The sequence below is a fragment of the Loxodonta africana genome, chromosome 1 (assembly GCF_030014295.1).
Source record: "Loxodonta africana isolate mLoxAfr1 chromosome 1, mLoxAfr1.hap2, whole genome shotgun sequence".
NCBI lineage: Eukaryota > Metazoa > Chordata > Mammalia > Proboscidea > Elephantidae > Loxodonta > Loxodonta africana.
In genome coordinates this window covers 12,610,580-12,626,693 of record NC_087342.1, presented here as the reverse complement: position 1 = coordinate 12,626,693, position 16,114 = coordinate 12,610,580, and the positions used below count along the sequence as shown (strand labels likewise).

Here is a 16,114-nt window from a genome sequence, read left to right as displayed (position 1 = left end):
TCCCAAGCCACTTCTCCTAACACTAGGGCGGAAGTCACTCTGAAGGCCATTCTCAGTGGAACTGAAAGTATTTCACAATTTACACTCTGCAGCTCCCCACCAACCACTGGTTTCCATGACATCCCTCAGAGGTAGGCACAGGGGATCCTGCTAATCCCCTCTCTGATCACATGGGAGAAGACAGAGCTCAAAGTCTGTTCTCCCTGAGTGGTTTCAGGCCTCTCCTGTTGTAACCCTAGACCACTTGTGAGTAAGCACTGAGAATCTTCCCCTTCCCCAGCATTTGGTAAGAGAAATGGCCCGCGCCTCATTACGATGGGATACTGCAATGATGTCAAGAGCTAGACACTGCCCTAATCAGCTGTTTCAAATATACTTGAGAACTTCCCCAGCAATATACTATTTGAATGCAACACAAAGACTATAGTCTGCTAAACCTGGGAGGTTTCTGACTCCATCTGGGACTTCAGCCGTCCTTGGCACTATCCCAGATGTATGTCTTACATATTCAGTGACCGTCTTCTCCTCATGTTACTATTTTTGCCCATGAATTTTCCTTGTTTTACTAAACTTCCTTCAAATCTTTATTGGGCCCTCTCAAAGCCTTATTTCATTACAATAAATTCTTCTTTGTCTTCAACCTCTTCATCAGATGTTTCCTCCAAGGATGTGCATTTATTGAAATCTGTCCTTACGCAAAGGAAGCCACCTGCCCTCCAGCTGCTGCTTGTTTTATCAACTTCATGGGGCTCTTGAGAAACACCCTGTCTCTTTGGAGGTGTCCCCCTCTCTCATTGCTGTTAGGTACTAATCATGTGTCACTACCCCCTTGTTCACTGAGGATATTAATAGTAGACACATGGTCTTTCTTTCCAACCAACTCTTGTCATCAATTTGGGTGACTTCATCGTGCATGAGCCCACTGACAGCCTGGCCTCAAAATTCCTTGACCTTTTCAACTCCAAAAATCTTTACCCACATGCTATTTCAGCAGCCCAGTTCCCATGATGTAACTCTGAACCTCATCACCAAGAACAACTCTTCCCCTAGAATCTTAAACCCCAACATGCCTATCTCTGACCACAACCTCCTACTCCTCTAGGTTTCACTCTTGCTTACTCCCCTACTTCTTCTACTTCATCAAGAATTCACCTATATCCAGTCTAGACCGTTATAATGCAGCAGTTTCCAATAGAGGTCTCTGGCTATTGAGCACTTGAAACGCAGCTAGTATGAGGAACTGAATTTTAGATTTTATATAATCTTAATTAATTTAAATTTAAATAGCCACATGTGGCTACTGGCTATGGCTGTGGACAATGCAGCAATAGTATATCTTTTTAATTATTCTCTTGCCAGCAACTTCAACAAAACCTTTGTCTGTCTGTCCTCATCCTGAGGACGTTCTACTTTTGATTAACTGTTCTTATAACTGAATGCTTGAGCACTCTTGGAGGAAATTATTCAATTGTTCAGACTGATGACATCACAAATTTGTAGCCTCCAATCTCACTTCACTTGACCTCAGTGCTGGTTGTTATTTCCACGTCCTCCTTTCCGCCCTCGTCCTTCCTCACAGCAGTTATTTCAAATGCATCCCCCTTATTACTGCTTTTAGTTTCTCTTTCCCTTAAATTGTGATTACTGTCTCTACTCCCACCCTTCCATCCCCGCCTCTCTACTGAAAATGCCCAGGCAAATGATGTCAGGGATGTCCCATCATGGCCACACCCAGAGCTTTTTTCAAACTTCATCTTCCTTGATCACTCTTGAATATAACACTTTTGACCATCTCTCCTTCTTGAAACTCTGTTTTTTCCCAATCTCTGGCCTCCTGGTGGTTTTCTCTGACCACTCCTTAGATGTTGATTATTTCAAGTGCCTGTTCTTAGTCCTCTCCTCACTTTCCATAGACTCGCTGGTGCTTCTCCTCTATCCCCATAGATCTGACTACCAAGTATAAGCTAATAATTCACAGATGCTTATCTCCAGCCCAAAACTTTCCCTAAAGTTCTGGACACCCACATCCAACTGTCCACCGGATGCTTCCATCTAGATATGCAACAGATACTCTTTTCCTCCCCTTTAAACTTTCTTCTCCTCTCTCTCAAAGAATGGCTCCCCACACACTGCTGTCAGTAGTAATCATTTGAATCATTGTTAGAAACTACCCAAGACAGGGTCTGCACAGGTATGGCAGAGGAGACTTAGAAATACTACAATCACAGATGAATTCTAATATGTTAAGAGAAGAGGAGAGGGAGTTAGTAGGCAGCAAATAAAATGGGCAATGAGAGGGAAAAAAATGCATTTATCTAGAGACTCCAGGTACAATATGTTTTAGGTTAATAAAAGGGGATGCTCTGTTATAGGGTAGAGATAGTTATCCAAGAGTTTTCATGGCCTGGATCTTTCCATTAAGACTATCTGTGCTTTGATTTCATGTTCATCATGCATCCATATACATATGGTATATACAATAATGTATGTTTATATATTATAGATATGTCGTTGTTGTTATTAGGTGGTGTTGTGCTGATTTTAGACTCATAATAACTCCATAATACAGAGTAAAATTGCCCAATAAATTTTCCTAGGCTGTAATCTTTATGGGAGCAGGTCGCCAGAAGCCACTGAGTGGGTTCGAACCACCAACCTTTCAGTTAGCAGCCAAGTGCTTAACCATTACATCAACAGGGCTCCTAATGAGGCTTCAAATTGGTTATAATTACTTTTAAATAAAATGTAAAAGCAGATATTAGCACCAGAGTTTGTGGACACGCATACTACCAGATGAAGAAATATAAATTAGATATAATAACCCTGTGAATAAGTAAATATAAGTGGACTAATTTTATTATATACCAACAAGTCAGGGTACAAATATATATAGATCAAAAGTAAAAGGTTGAGTAAAGAAGATACATTGGTTATATCAAGTACAAGGAAAGCAGGGCTAACGTATGTGTGATGGGTTAAAATTTGAAAACAAAAATGAACTTATGATAAAATTATAAAATGCAAAAAATGCAAAACCATCAGAATAACCAAACATACAAAGAAAAAATGGATAATGGGAATGAAATTTAATTTTATAGAAATAATCCAGCTAGTAAATGAAAGAAATGATTGAAAAATAACATCATTTCACAACCCTAATCAATTAAGCGATCTGGACATTGAACATCAATGGCTGCTCATATTACAAAAGAGGGACAACCAGACACTATGTGCTTCCTGATGGAAGAACACAGTTCCTCCAATGAAAGGATCATTAAGCAATATATTCGGGTTCTAAGCCGTCTCTCTGTATCTGTGTTATAATTACAATAACATAATTTTTTAAAAGACAAAAACTGTTACATTTTCAGGGAGAAATTGACAAAAACTGTCATAGAAGGAGCCCATATCGATCTGAAAAATACAATTAAGGACCCAAAGAGAAGCTTTGGGTCAATAAGGTATTATAAGTTCATGCTTTGAGCCACCTCTTCTACATCAACCACATAGCAACAATGGATAAAACACACAAAAAAGGGAAAAATTAAAGGACACCACTGAGCTTAAAAGCATGATAAACTTGACTGTGAATAAGAAATAAATACAACAACAAGCAGTGAACAGAGGTTGAAGCCTTGCATCCCCTGGCCTCTGGGTCTGAAAGCAGCAGAGATATTCAGAGGCTCAGCTCTAGCACGCGGATGAGAATAAAAAGTGTTCCCTGCAAGGTATGGGAAAAGAATAAAACACAATGCCAAGAATCAGGGGCTGGGATATGCCTCTTCCATTAGTGAAAAAACGGTGGGAAAAACAAAACAAAACAATGAAACAAAAATTGCTAACTTCTGCCTTGCACCACCAAAACAAAACAAAGCAAAACAAAAACCCTATTGCTGTTGAGTCGATTTGGACTCATGGCAAATGACGCCATATGTAACAGTGTAGAACTGCTCCATAGGGTTTTCTCAGCTGTAATCTTTAAAGAAGGAGATAAGCAGATCACCAGACCTTTCTCCTATGTGCCACTGGGTGGTTTCTAACTGTCAACCTTTAGGTTAATAAAAATAGTACAGCGTAAATCAATTGTACCACGCAGGGGCCTTCCCTGAGCTACTGGTTATATGAAATTGCTTCCCTGGAGAGCAGGAGGACACCATCATAGCCCAGTGACCAGAAGCAAGTCAAAGTACCCACTAGGTTGGTGACCACATCTACCACATACAAATATCACTATGGGACTGGAGCCTGAATCACTAGAATAAGATCTACTTCTGATCTGGGCCTAAGTGGAGGCACCCACAAAACTACCAGACAGGGAGAAGAGAAAAAGGGGGTAGAGAGGGCTCCCATTGAAATGAGCCTGCACAACAAAATCCTAGGCACATGAAAACCAGGCAAAAAAATCAATAAATTACAGATAAATTTAGTCCAGAAAAAAGATTTTAAAATAAGTATACTTTAAAAAAAAAAAAAAAAGTATAGTTAGGATCCTCAAAAAGACATTGGAAGAAGCAGCTTATTAAAAACATCAAAAAATTATAAAATAATAGTAGGGAAAATGAAACTATAATGTGTTAAAAATTTTGGAAATTAAAAATAGTGATTACAAACCCAAATAGGTAGAATACAACCTAGGTTGAACACAGTTAAAGAGAGAATTACGAATTGGAAGATGACACTCAGAAATTCACCCAGAAGGCAGCACAGAGAGAGAAAGATAAAAACGTGGAAGAACAGATTTAGACTCACGAAGAATTAGTCCGAGAAGCTCTAGTAATTTCTAGAAAAAGAGAATGGAGGGAATGATGAATCAGTAATATTTAAAGAGATAATGGCTGAAAAAAAACCTCCAAAACTGAAGAAATACATGAGTTCGCAGATCAAAAATTCATTCTAAGTACTAAGCAAAATAAATGAAAATAAATCTATACCTAGAAAAATTGTAAGCATGACGTATTAAAGAAATTTTTTTTTCTACTTAGTGACTGTGTTCCACTAAATTAACTTGTCTGATAGCCCATTCTCTTTCTCCTACATAATCAACTAATCTGGGGGTAGATACTCCCTCCTGGGTACCATACATGAATTTCAAAAGACCCTGGAACAGAGGCTTAACAAAAATGAGCGGCTCCAATGGGAGAGCTATCAGGGTCTGTGACAATTCCTTATGAACAATAGGTCTGAACTATATATTCACCTCCGGGTGATGATTCTGGTGACCACTATCAACAGCTGTAGGAAATGGGAACCAAAAGTTACCATATAAACAACGCTTATGCAAACCACCCCTGGGGGGACCTGCAGAAATCTGAGGGAAAACATCAGACCATTCCACAGGAAGTGGTTGAGCCATTTTTACGTAAATCTTAAGGCGAAAAAAATTCTCCAGGATTATTGAATGTCCATTAATTGAACCAGAAATATTGTTCAAGAGAAATGAGAAGCTCCAAGACTCAGAGGACATTCTGACAAAAAGAGAACAACTATCAAAAGTCAAACTGGATACAGCTGCTAACCAAGAGGTTGGCAGTTTGAACCCATCAGGTGCTCCTTGGAAACTCTATGGGGCAGTTCTACCCTGTCCTATAGGGTCACTATGAGTTGGAATCGACTCAACGGCAGTGGGTTTGGTTTGTTTTTTTCTGATGCGTGAGCTACTGATTTCCCAAGAACCACTCTTTGGCTTTAGTCTTCAAGTGTTAAGGAGAAGCCAGAAGAGCAGCAAACCAAGCTTGACAATTAGAGGTGCCTCTGCAAGTGGCAGGTCCCTGGGTGGTGCAAATTGTTTGTGTTGAACTACTAACCTAAAGGTTGGAGGTTCAAACCCACCCAGCAGCACAGGGAAAAACAGGCCTGGTGAACTGCTTCCACAAATATTACAGACAAGAAAACCCTATGGAGCAATTCTATTCTGTAACACATGAGAGTGCCATGAGTCAGAATTGACTCAACGACAACGGGTTTTTTTTTTTCCCTGCAAGTGGCTTCAGAAAAACTCCTTCAGCTTTGTAAATACAAAGCACGATTGTCACCTAATTCTGCAAGGCCCCTCTTCAGTCTTCAACTCTTATCCAATTTTAGCCTCAAGAGTAGGGGCAGCTAGTACCCTAATTCCATGACTAGGTGAGAACACAAAAGATATGGGGGTGCAGGGAAGGGAAAACAGGCTTGTTTCACTCTACTGTTGGTCTCTGCCATCATATGAATTTTTCAGCGCTGCATTTTTACTGTGGCTTAACCGAGCCAATTGCATCTCCTTTCTCCATTTTGATGCCTGTTCTGTGACCAGTTCGCTATTCACCAGCCTGGTAAGCAGAGGTGTGCTCTAAGAAAGACGGGTAAAACTCAGACTGGTTTCTTTAATTCTCTAATAAGAGAATCAAGCCTCTGTGTGTGTGTGTTTAATAGTGTGTAATATTTTTCTATTCAAATGTCACCATTTTCCTATTGCGCTTTTAATTTTTACTGCCCAAAATATAATCACTTATTCTCTTATCACCATAGAACATAACCCATTACCAGTTGGGGGAGTTATTTTCAAGGTTTCAATCTTGATAACTCTCTTTGTAGGAGCTAAGAGCTTTCCAAGCAGAGTTTCAAAGATAAGACAAGGGCAAAAGTGACACCTGGACTCAGTTTTGGCAGAGTTTCTTGGTTTTGCTTTCTCACTTTCTGTCTGCAAAATCAGGGTGTTAGGAGGAAATGGTGTCTCAGTTCAGTCTTTTCTGAAAATTTGTGTTCAGTGCATTTTTCCCTTCTTTCCCAGGTCCCAGCAGCTGGGCTGGTCATGTGATGGGAAGGGCTGGGGCCCAAGCTTTAGGGACAGCTGAGGTGCTGGCTACAGGAAAGGCAGAGGGCGTGCTGTTGCGGAGCTTGTGAAAATGGATAAGGCGGAAGCAATGTTACCCACGGAAGCCACTCAGGTCCCCAAAGGAGAAATCCTACCACTTATGGGTGGTTCACTAGCAAGAGTTAGGAGATGCAGCATAATGTTAAGTGACCAAAAATAAACAAACCCATTGCCTTCGAGTCGATTCCGACTCACAGAGATCCTATATGGACAGAGTAGCACTCTGTCCCCATAGGGTTCCCAACGAGCTGTTGATGCATTCAAACTACCAAACTTTTGGTTAGCAACTGAACTCTCAACAACTGCACCACCAGAAAACCAAACCTATTGCCATCAAGTCGATTCCAACTCCTAGTGACCCTAAAGGAAACAGTAGAACTGCCCCATAGGGTTTCCAAGGAACAGCTAGTGGTTTCAAACTCTTGGTTAGCAGCCAAGCTCTTAACCGCTGCGCCATCAGGGCTCCAAAATGGTAATGGTTGGCAGAGCTTCAATTCACACCCAACAGAGTGGACTCAGTATCCCTTTATGGTGCTGATCTTGGACAAATTACTTACCTGTTCTTGGCTTTAGTTTCCACATATGTAAATGGGGATAACAACGAGATCTAAATCATTGTTAAAAGTGATTAACAATGAGTTCATCACTTTGAACAGACCTACTGTGATGTTTCAATGAGTTAATATTTATAAAGTGCTTAGAAAAGAACCTGGCACAGGGTAAGTGCTACATATGTATTTGTCAAATAAAATTGGAAGCCACAAGGGAAGGAGGTCCTGCTGGATAATGTTCCCTAGGGTCTTGTCTCTCCTCTCTCTCTGTGTTTCTCTCACACACACCTTCCATGTCCCCAAGAACTAAAGTGGCAGATCATCAGCCCTGGGAGGTGGAAGCTGCTGTTGCCACCTAAATCGATGAAGCGATCAGTTAACACATCTATAGACCTCACGCTCATAGACTCAAAAAGTTCCTAGGTGCTAAGCAGAAAACAGAAAGCGCGAAAGGCCTGTCACAGCCACCACTGGTACGAGGGAGCGTCTCTCCCTGTTACCCTGGCTCCTCATTACCCATGGCTGGGTTGGGAACAAAGGCCAAGGGCCTGGTTGTGGTGACCAGGAGGAGGCCGCTGTGTAGCTGGCCTGGTTAGTTGGGGGTGGCCTGAGCACTGCTGTAGCTGCACCGCAGGCTCAGCTGAGCCTCCCCGTCTGCTCTCACCATGGCTGGATGGCTTCCCTCTCCATGCTGACGCTGAGAAAATGAGCAACAAGAAGGGGCAGGCCGGGAGAAACTGAAAGTCACAGAGTCACAGGATGCACGGCAGGGACCTCGGCCAACCCCATTTTACAGATGATGAAACTGAAACCCAGAGAGGCACAGCTAACAGGGATGGTCCAAGTTTTGTGGGGCCTGAAGCTTATAAAACTTGGGAGGGGGGCCTTTTAGAAAAAGAACACAAAATTACAAATACAAAAGGCCTGTAGCTACTACCCCACCACCCAACAGGAGGAGAAGGTAATAGAGAGAAAGTTGCAGTGGAAAGGGACATGGGTCTTAACTCACTGTGGTTAAAATATTTTACTTATGTAAATTTTGTCAAAACACAGGACGTGTGACTACTCTGTGAGCGCCGACCATGCGGTCTTGGAAGGGGCTCTGAAAAGGGCTTGTGCAATGAGAGGCCCTGAGGCTTCAGCTTCACTAGCTTCACGGTGCAACTAACTGCTGATGAAACCAGCCACTGAAGTAGGAAGTAGCAGAGCTGCAGCTGTGGCCTGAGGGGGTGGACTGGGAGAGGAGAGTGGAGGGGGAGAGGGAAGGCAGAGAACAGGCAGATCAATGCTCCCTAGTAGAAGGAGACCTTTGGAAAGTCTACCAGCTATTCCTAAGGGCCTGAGAATGCCAGAGATGGGGATAGAGAAGACCAGAATGGAGTATGTGTGGAGCAAAAGCATCAAGCTCCAGTGGTGTTGGTCTGGCTCCCTGGGCACTGCCGGATGGTCCAGTCCACCCTGCTCTGTGCATCTAGGACCACGGGTGTGAGATGGCAAAGGAAAAGGATGCACACAAGCAGCAGGGCCTTAACCCCAGGCTGGCCCTGCCTGCCACCAGCTGAGACACCTAGACTCAATCACTACACTTTCTTCTTCTCCAGGAAAGCCTTTTTTGCATGTGGTATTGTGCAACCCTGGGTAGAAAGTAAGTAAAATCTACCAAGTCTCATGCCCAGACTTGCAGTGTTCAGCCTCATCAGGAGTTAGCAGAAGGATGCTACATCTTTACAAAGTCAGAGGGTTCTTACCAGAGAGCAGGAGGGCCATCACAAAGAGAATGCTTTTCAGTCCCATAGTGCTGGAGTTGAGAAAGAAAAGATAAAACTTGATTAGAAAACAAAGCTGAAAACCAGTCTTCACCAAAACATGACAAGTGGAGTTTGGGGTACGGGCTCATGAGCGTTGCAGAAACAATCCTACGCGTTCACCAAAACCATTTCCTTTCCTCCTAGCTCCACAGTGAGGCCATACTTCCCAGCTACCCCTGAAGTTAGGAGGCCATGTGACTGCATTCCAGCCAATGCATGCATGGGTAGAAGGGGAGGATGCTACCTCTAGATCTGGCCCCTAACACCTCCCTTCTCTTTCCTCCCTCTCCTGTTTCTTGGATGCAGAGGACTCAGAGGAGGAGTCCAAGGACCTAGAAGATGGCAAAGCTGCTCTATGGGGGGACCTGTTCACTGACTAAAACAGACCCCGCCTCCACCCCTACTGATCCACACTTGACTGTGGCATGGACAAAAAAGAAACATTTATTGTGTCAAGCTATTGAGATTTTGGGGATTGTTTATTTCAGCAGTTAGCATTACTTACCTTGACCAATACAGTGAGTACGATAGGCCAAACGGAGAGTATTTATGTTTAGACATCACACTTCCTTTCCACAGTTCCCCTGTGGTTCTCAAGCTTTAGTGTGCATAAAAATCACCCAAAGAGCCTGTTAAACTTCCCTGGTCCTCATCCCCAGAGATCCTGATTTAGTAGATTCGGGTGCAGCCCATGAATTTTTATTTTTGACAAAACTCACAGGTGATGGTGATGCTGCTGGTCCAAAGATCACACGTTGAAAACCACTGCACTGGAGTATTTACATCATCTACCTGACGGAGCCAAGTACAATGACACTCATGGCTTCAAGATTTCTTCCTCTCTCCTCCTCTGTTCCTCTCCTTCCTTTTCCACTCACCCACTTACTTCAATTTCTTATATCAGAAAGGATGTAGCGTGGCTTTCAGAGAAGCGTATAGTAAGAAAAGACGACTGACGTTAGAAACGGGTGGAAACCAAAGTCAGGGCTGTAAAATGAAGCCAAGCACTAAACACTAACTGTAGAAATCTGCTGCCTAGTATGCGGGCAGGACACAAATTTGGATCGCGGTTTTTTACCAGCCAGTGTAAAAAGGGAAGCCTGATCAGTGAATTAATTCATAGGACTGTCCATAAGATAAAAATAAACCAGTGCTTAGAAGAAGAAGCACAGCTGTCCAGAAATTAGCAGAAATAACTTTCTTCCTTGGGGGGTAGTTTCTTTTGAAGCCATCTCTGATCCCTTTGGGTTGTGCTGGACACCTTCCCTCTGTGTTCTCATGGTACCAAACACATGGTATTGGGCTAAGTGTTTCTGTTATATTTTTCATCTTCTAGACTATAAACAAACAAACAATCCCCTTGCAGTCAAGTCGATTCTGACTCATAATGACTCTATAGGGCCAAGTAGAACTGCCACATAGAGTTTCCAAGGAGTGGCTAGTAGATTCGAACTGCTGGCTTTTTGGTTAGCAGCTGAGCTTTTAACCACTAAGCCATCTAAACTATAACCTCCACTTTTTAATTAATTTTTTTTGAGTAGATCATACCTGCACATGGTACTAAATTTAATATATAAAGGTAATAAATAGGGAAAGCAAGGCTTTCTACCCTACCCATCTAGTTCTCTCCCACAGATGTAACTGGGCTGACTGCACCAGTTTCTTGCCTCTAAAAAAAAAAAAAAAAAAAAAAAAAACAACTTGCCTCTACTTACAGTTATTCAAGGCAAAAATATATATATGTACATATGTACAGCCATATTCTTCTTCTTTTTAAACACAAATGGTAGCATACTATACACACTGCTCTGCACACCTACCCACCATGTTGGAGACTATATTAGCACATACAGAATATCTTCATTTTAACAGCTGTGTATTATTCTATTGGATGAATGGTAATAATTTATTTTCACAACCACTTTTGATAGACATTTAGGTTGTTTCCATTTTTTTTTTTTTTGCCACAGTGAATAACCCTGAACATATCACACATGTATGGGAGTAGGCTATAGTCACAGAAGTGGAATTGCTTGACCAAACGTCAAAGGGTACTTGCAGTTCTAATTTTCACAGGTATTGACAAATTGCTCTCTCCTAAGATTATGTCAGTTTATACTCCACCACACAAAACCTGAGAGTGCTTGCTGTCATGTCTTTTGCCAACACTGCATGTTAACAAATTTTTTATCTCTGCTAACAGGAAAGGTGAAAATGATATCTCTTTGCAATTTTAAAATGAATTTCCCTTACTTTGAGTGAGTAGGAGCATCTTTTCATATGTATGAGATAGTATTTCCTGTTCTATGGACTGTCTGCATAATTCTTTTGCCCACTTTTAATTTGGGTTGTTGGACTTTTTATTATCTTTCTTACTGATTTGTAGGAGCTCTTTCATATGTAGGAAATTAGCACTTGAAGACAATAAGATGCAAATATATTCAGCTGCTGAAATACCCGGTAGGTGTTCAACATATGAACTGAACTAGCTGGCTCCAGATTGCTCTCTGCCTCCCCTCCAGTAGTTTCCACAGTTTTCAGAGCTTAGGAATCACTGGTTGGTCCAAATATGACACCAGAGTTCTGGTGACACAGAGTTCTTCATTTGATTTCCGTGCCCTTCCTCATAGTAGATCACCAACAGCATCCTATTAACCGCAGTATCTGAGGACTGGGAATGCTTTGAGTTTGAACTACCTGATGTAGGGATCTCCCGTTGTTTATAAACTAGAAATCAGTATGCCTGACCCAACCAAAAGTTTTTTTTTTTTTTTCTGATTTGCATTTTTGGCTTACATGTCAAACAGGGACACAAAATCAAATTGTATTTTTATATAAATTTAACCTTCAATTCAGATAATTACATGGCACTGGAAAATCTTGGCCGAAGATTGGATGTAGAGTGCATGAGTTCAAATCCCAGCTCTACACTTACTAGCTGTGAAACTTTGGGCAAGTTACTGGACCTTCTTGTGCCTCATTTTCCTCATCTATAAAAATGGCCATAATAAAAGTACCTACCCAACAAGTCTTGATGCATAGGAATCAATAAGCCTGGTCCCTGCTACAAGGTAGGTAAGCATTTAACAAATGTTCCCCATATAGCAGTTGTTATGCTGCTAATATCTCTGACAGATGGTCAACCAACATTTAAAAAAATATTTCCAGTGATGGGGCACTCACAATCTCACAAGGAAGTCTGTTATGGATTGAGTCATGTCCCCCAAAAATATGTTTTGTAAATCCTAACCTCTATGCCTGTGGTTATAATCCCATTTGGGAATGGGTTTTCTTTGTTATGTTAATAAGACAGGATTAGTGTAGGCTGTGTTTTAAGTCAGCCTCTTCTGAGATATAGAAGAGATTAAACAAGCAAGCAAAAGAAGCAGAAATGGGGGAAGACAGTTGTCAGGCCACAAGATCACATAGGAGCAGAAGCTCAAAGGAGACAAGGACCTTCCTCCAGAGCTGACAGAGAGAGAGAGAAAGCCTTGTCCTAGAGCCAGCACCCTGAATATTGACTTCTAGCCTGTGATAAAATAAATTTCAGTTTGTTAAAGCCATCCACTTGTGGTATTTCTATTACAGAAGCCCTAGATAACTAAGACAATGTCAATACCATATTTGACTTCTCTTTTTGGAAACTCTCTCTTCCCCTGAGTTAGAAGCTGCCTCTTTAACTTCCTCTCATTGGCATTGGTTTTGTCCTCAGCAAGTAAGCCTACCTCCCTTCTGCCAAAGCCCTTAAAGGATTTGGGGACAGCAGTCACATACCTCCTCAATGACCTGGCTAAGTAGCTCCAGTCCTTCTGGTCAACTTCACAAATATTAAAATTAATTAGAGATTACGCACTATCCTGGACAACACGTGGGACATTCTAGTTCATCAGTGAACCTATTAAAACATGGCGCTCAAATACTCAAGATTGACATGACCCTCTTACAAAATATAAATGCCCCATGTGAAGAATTACTCTCAACTCTAGTCATGATATGTGTGGGAGGGATATGGTAGGAAAGGAAAACCCTTTCTTGCTGGCTCTGAAGAAGAGCCCTTAGGAATGAACCCTCAACCACAACCACAAGTCACTGCTTTCTCCAGAAGGTCTATGAAGTAGAAACTCTTGCTTTTGAAGGAGAGCAAAAAGGGGAATGGGAGAGGAAAGAACCTAAGAATTTGTGGGGGGATTCTCTGAGAGGAGATTTCTGTCGACTCTGAGCACAATAAGCCTTGTGAGGTGGGTGAGCTGGTCGGAAACCTAAGAAGCGTTGCCGCCATGTATGCTGCACCCATCAGACACCATGATTACTGACTTTTTATGCCTGGCCTATGGAAACTCTACGGGGCAGTTCTACTCCGCTCTATAGGGTTGCCATGAGTCGGAATTGACTTGATGGCAGTGGGTTTGTTTTTGGGTTATAGTGTTGTTGTTATTAGGTGTTGTCAAGTAGGTTCCAACTCAGAGTACAACAGAATAAAACACTGCCCTGTCCTTTACAGTCTTCACTGTCGTTGCTATGTTTGAGCCTATTGTTGCAGCCCCTGTGCTAATCCATCTTGTTGAGGGTGTTCTCTCATTCACTGACCCTCTACTTTACCAAACATAATGTCCTTCTCCAGGGACTGATCTCTCCAGGTAACATGTCCAAAGTACATGAGACAAAACAAAGTCTCACCATCTTCGTATCTAAGAAGCACTCTGGCTGTAATCAGACGAATGAGTAACTGTACTATTATTCCTCATAACAAGATGGGATTATTTCCCTCTATGTTACGGATGAAGAAAAGGAGTCTCAGAGAGATTAAGGAATTTACCCTAGGCCACTGAGCTAGTAAATGGGAGAGTTGGGATTTAACCCATGCAGCCTCACTGTGTTCTTTTTAACACTTTAGTGTAGTTCCTTTAAAAATCCCAGCAAATTTCAGTTCTGCCTGAGCAGAAAGGATTCTGATTCTACCTATTTTCAGGGTAAAAGGGGAGCAGTACATGCCAAGACCAGGTGTGGTGGTAGATCCTGGAATCAGAATGGGATGCTCAGGAGATAGTGTGGGACGGGGGTGGGAGAGGGGCGCAAGTGTCCGTTTCCATCAGGAGACTTTCTTTCCATTCGTTCTACAAATATTGCTTGAGCACCCCTTGTGTGTCAGGCACAGAGAGCTCTTCTCTGCTCTAACCATGGACGGTTGATCAGTTTCCCCAAGTGGTTTAGCTTCAGGCACACATTACTCTGTTCCATCTAAACCACACCTAGAAGAGCTCTGTGGAAATAGGAATATTTGGGCAAAAAGACAGAGGCAAATAAGGGGTGTATTTTAAGTCTCAAGTCTGAAGGAGCATATGAGATCTTTTGCAGGCAAAGGGCAGTACGAGGGGGTGTAGGTGGCCAGAAGTGGGGTGGGACTGAGGAGTGCAAATATGACAAGACACGAAGTGAGAGAAGTGTTCCAAGAAGGGCGTTGGAGAACGACAAAGCAAAATGCTTCCTATTTCACATCTTTGTCTAGAATATCTGTGGCATTTAAGGTATCAGGAAACTTGCTGGCATGTTTGCAGGTATTGGAGGAAGATTATTCATTGAGATAGTCTTTCAGACAAACATTTACTGAATGTACTCAGTGTCAGACTCATTCGAGAGGTTATGGGAGATCTAAAGAGGCATAGGCTTTGGTCCCTCAGCCAGTGCTAAAGGGAAAGATAGTGTCCACAAATAACTGCCATTCAAGCTCCAGGCCAGTATGGCCGGCAGCAACGCTTAGCTCCTCCCAGTATGTATAAATGTCCTTGCTCCAAGCAAAGTAGGAAACCCCACGACCACCATGGAAGGACTGGGTCTGCCTCAGCCCAGCATTCAGGGAGGGCTTAGCCTCCTGCCAGCTCACACTCACAGCTGGACAAGCCAGGTTTGCTGGACCAGTGCTCCCAGCTGGGTGAGATGAGAGTTAAAAGTCCAGAAGGTTGGGAGCATAAGCTTCTTGGGGCTTTGTTTCCCCTCTGGGTGTGTCGTGCTGCACAGAATTACTTGTCAAAACACCAGGACTTAGCTAGACCTTTCCAAATCAAAAAGTTGTTGGTGTAGATTCTGGCTCATAGTGACTCCATAAGACAGAGTGGAATTGCACCATAGGGTTACCAAGGAGCCGCTGGTGGATTCCAACTGCAGATCTTTTGATTAGCAGCCGAACACTTAACCACTGCACCACCAGGGCTCTCCAGCTAGATCTTTAGAGAGCTTTTACTATCTTTGAGGTGATGGGAGGGATGGGGTAGGCTTATTTCCTTTTTTTTTTTTTTTCCACAAGGTTTCTGAACTGCAAAATAAGATGGTTGCTTGGACTGGAATGTATCTGAAATTTTAAGAAGGCTTCTCACAAATTCTTTCGTGATATGCTTAAGGGCAATATGGAGAAATGTGGGGTCCACATTAGTACAGTTGGCTGGCTGCAAAGTTGTACCCTAATAGTATTTGTTCATTCACTGAATAGTTTATTGAGCCAAGCATTGTGCTAGGTGCTGGGAATATAAAATGAAAAAAATCAGAAAGTTTTTCTTCTCATGATTACATTTTAGTAGAGGAGCAAGACAATGACCCACTAATCATACAAATAAATACATAATTATAACTATGATAAGTGTTACAAAGGAGGGCTTCATGGTACTTGAAAAAGCTGTAGTAGGCCTAGCCTAAACTGAGATCTGAAGAACAGTATGGTAGGTTAAAGATGGCCACAGAGCCTTCACTACTTCTCCCATGAAGAGGTAGAACTGAATTCTCCTCTCCTTGAATCTGGGCTGGACTTGGTGACTTGTTTGACGAATGGAAGACAGTAGAAGGGATGTTCTGGGATTTCTGAGGCTAGGTCATAAGAAGCCTTAGAACATTCTTTCTGTGGCTCTGAGCCACCA

The 16,114-nt window shown here is 42.3% G+C and overlaps 1 protein-coding gene across 7 annotated transcripts in view; it reads right to left on the bottom strand.

The window, feature by feature from the left end:
- The window catches only part of CD86 (CD86 molecule), an 86,234-nt gene that overhangs the window by 29,802 nt on the left and 40,318 nt on the right, over positions 1-16,114 (bottom strand). For all 7 annotated transcript variants that reach the window (XM_064288133.1, XM_064288202.1, XM_064287984.1 and 4 more), the window contains exon 2: positions 9,150-9,199. In XM_064288133.1, coding sequence (XP_064144203.1) covers positions 9,150-9,199 — 50 coding nt within the window. The remainder of the gene's footprint in view (positions 1-9,149; positions 9,200-16,114) is intronic.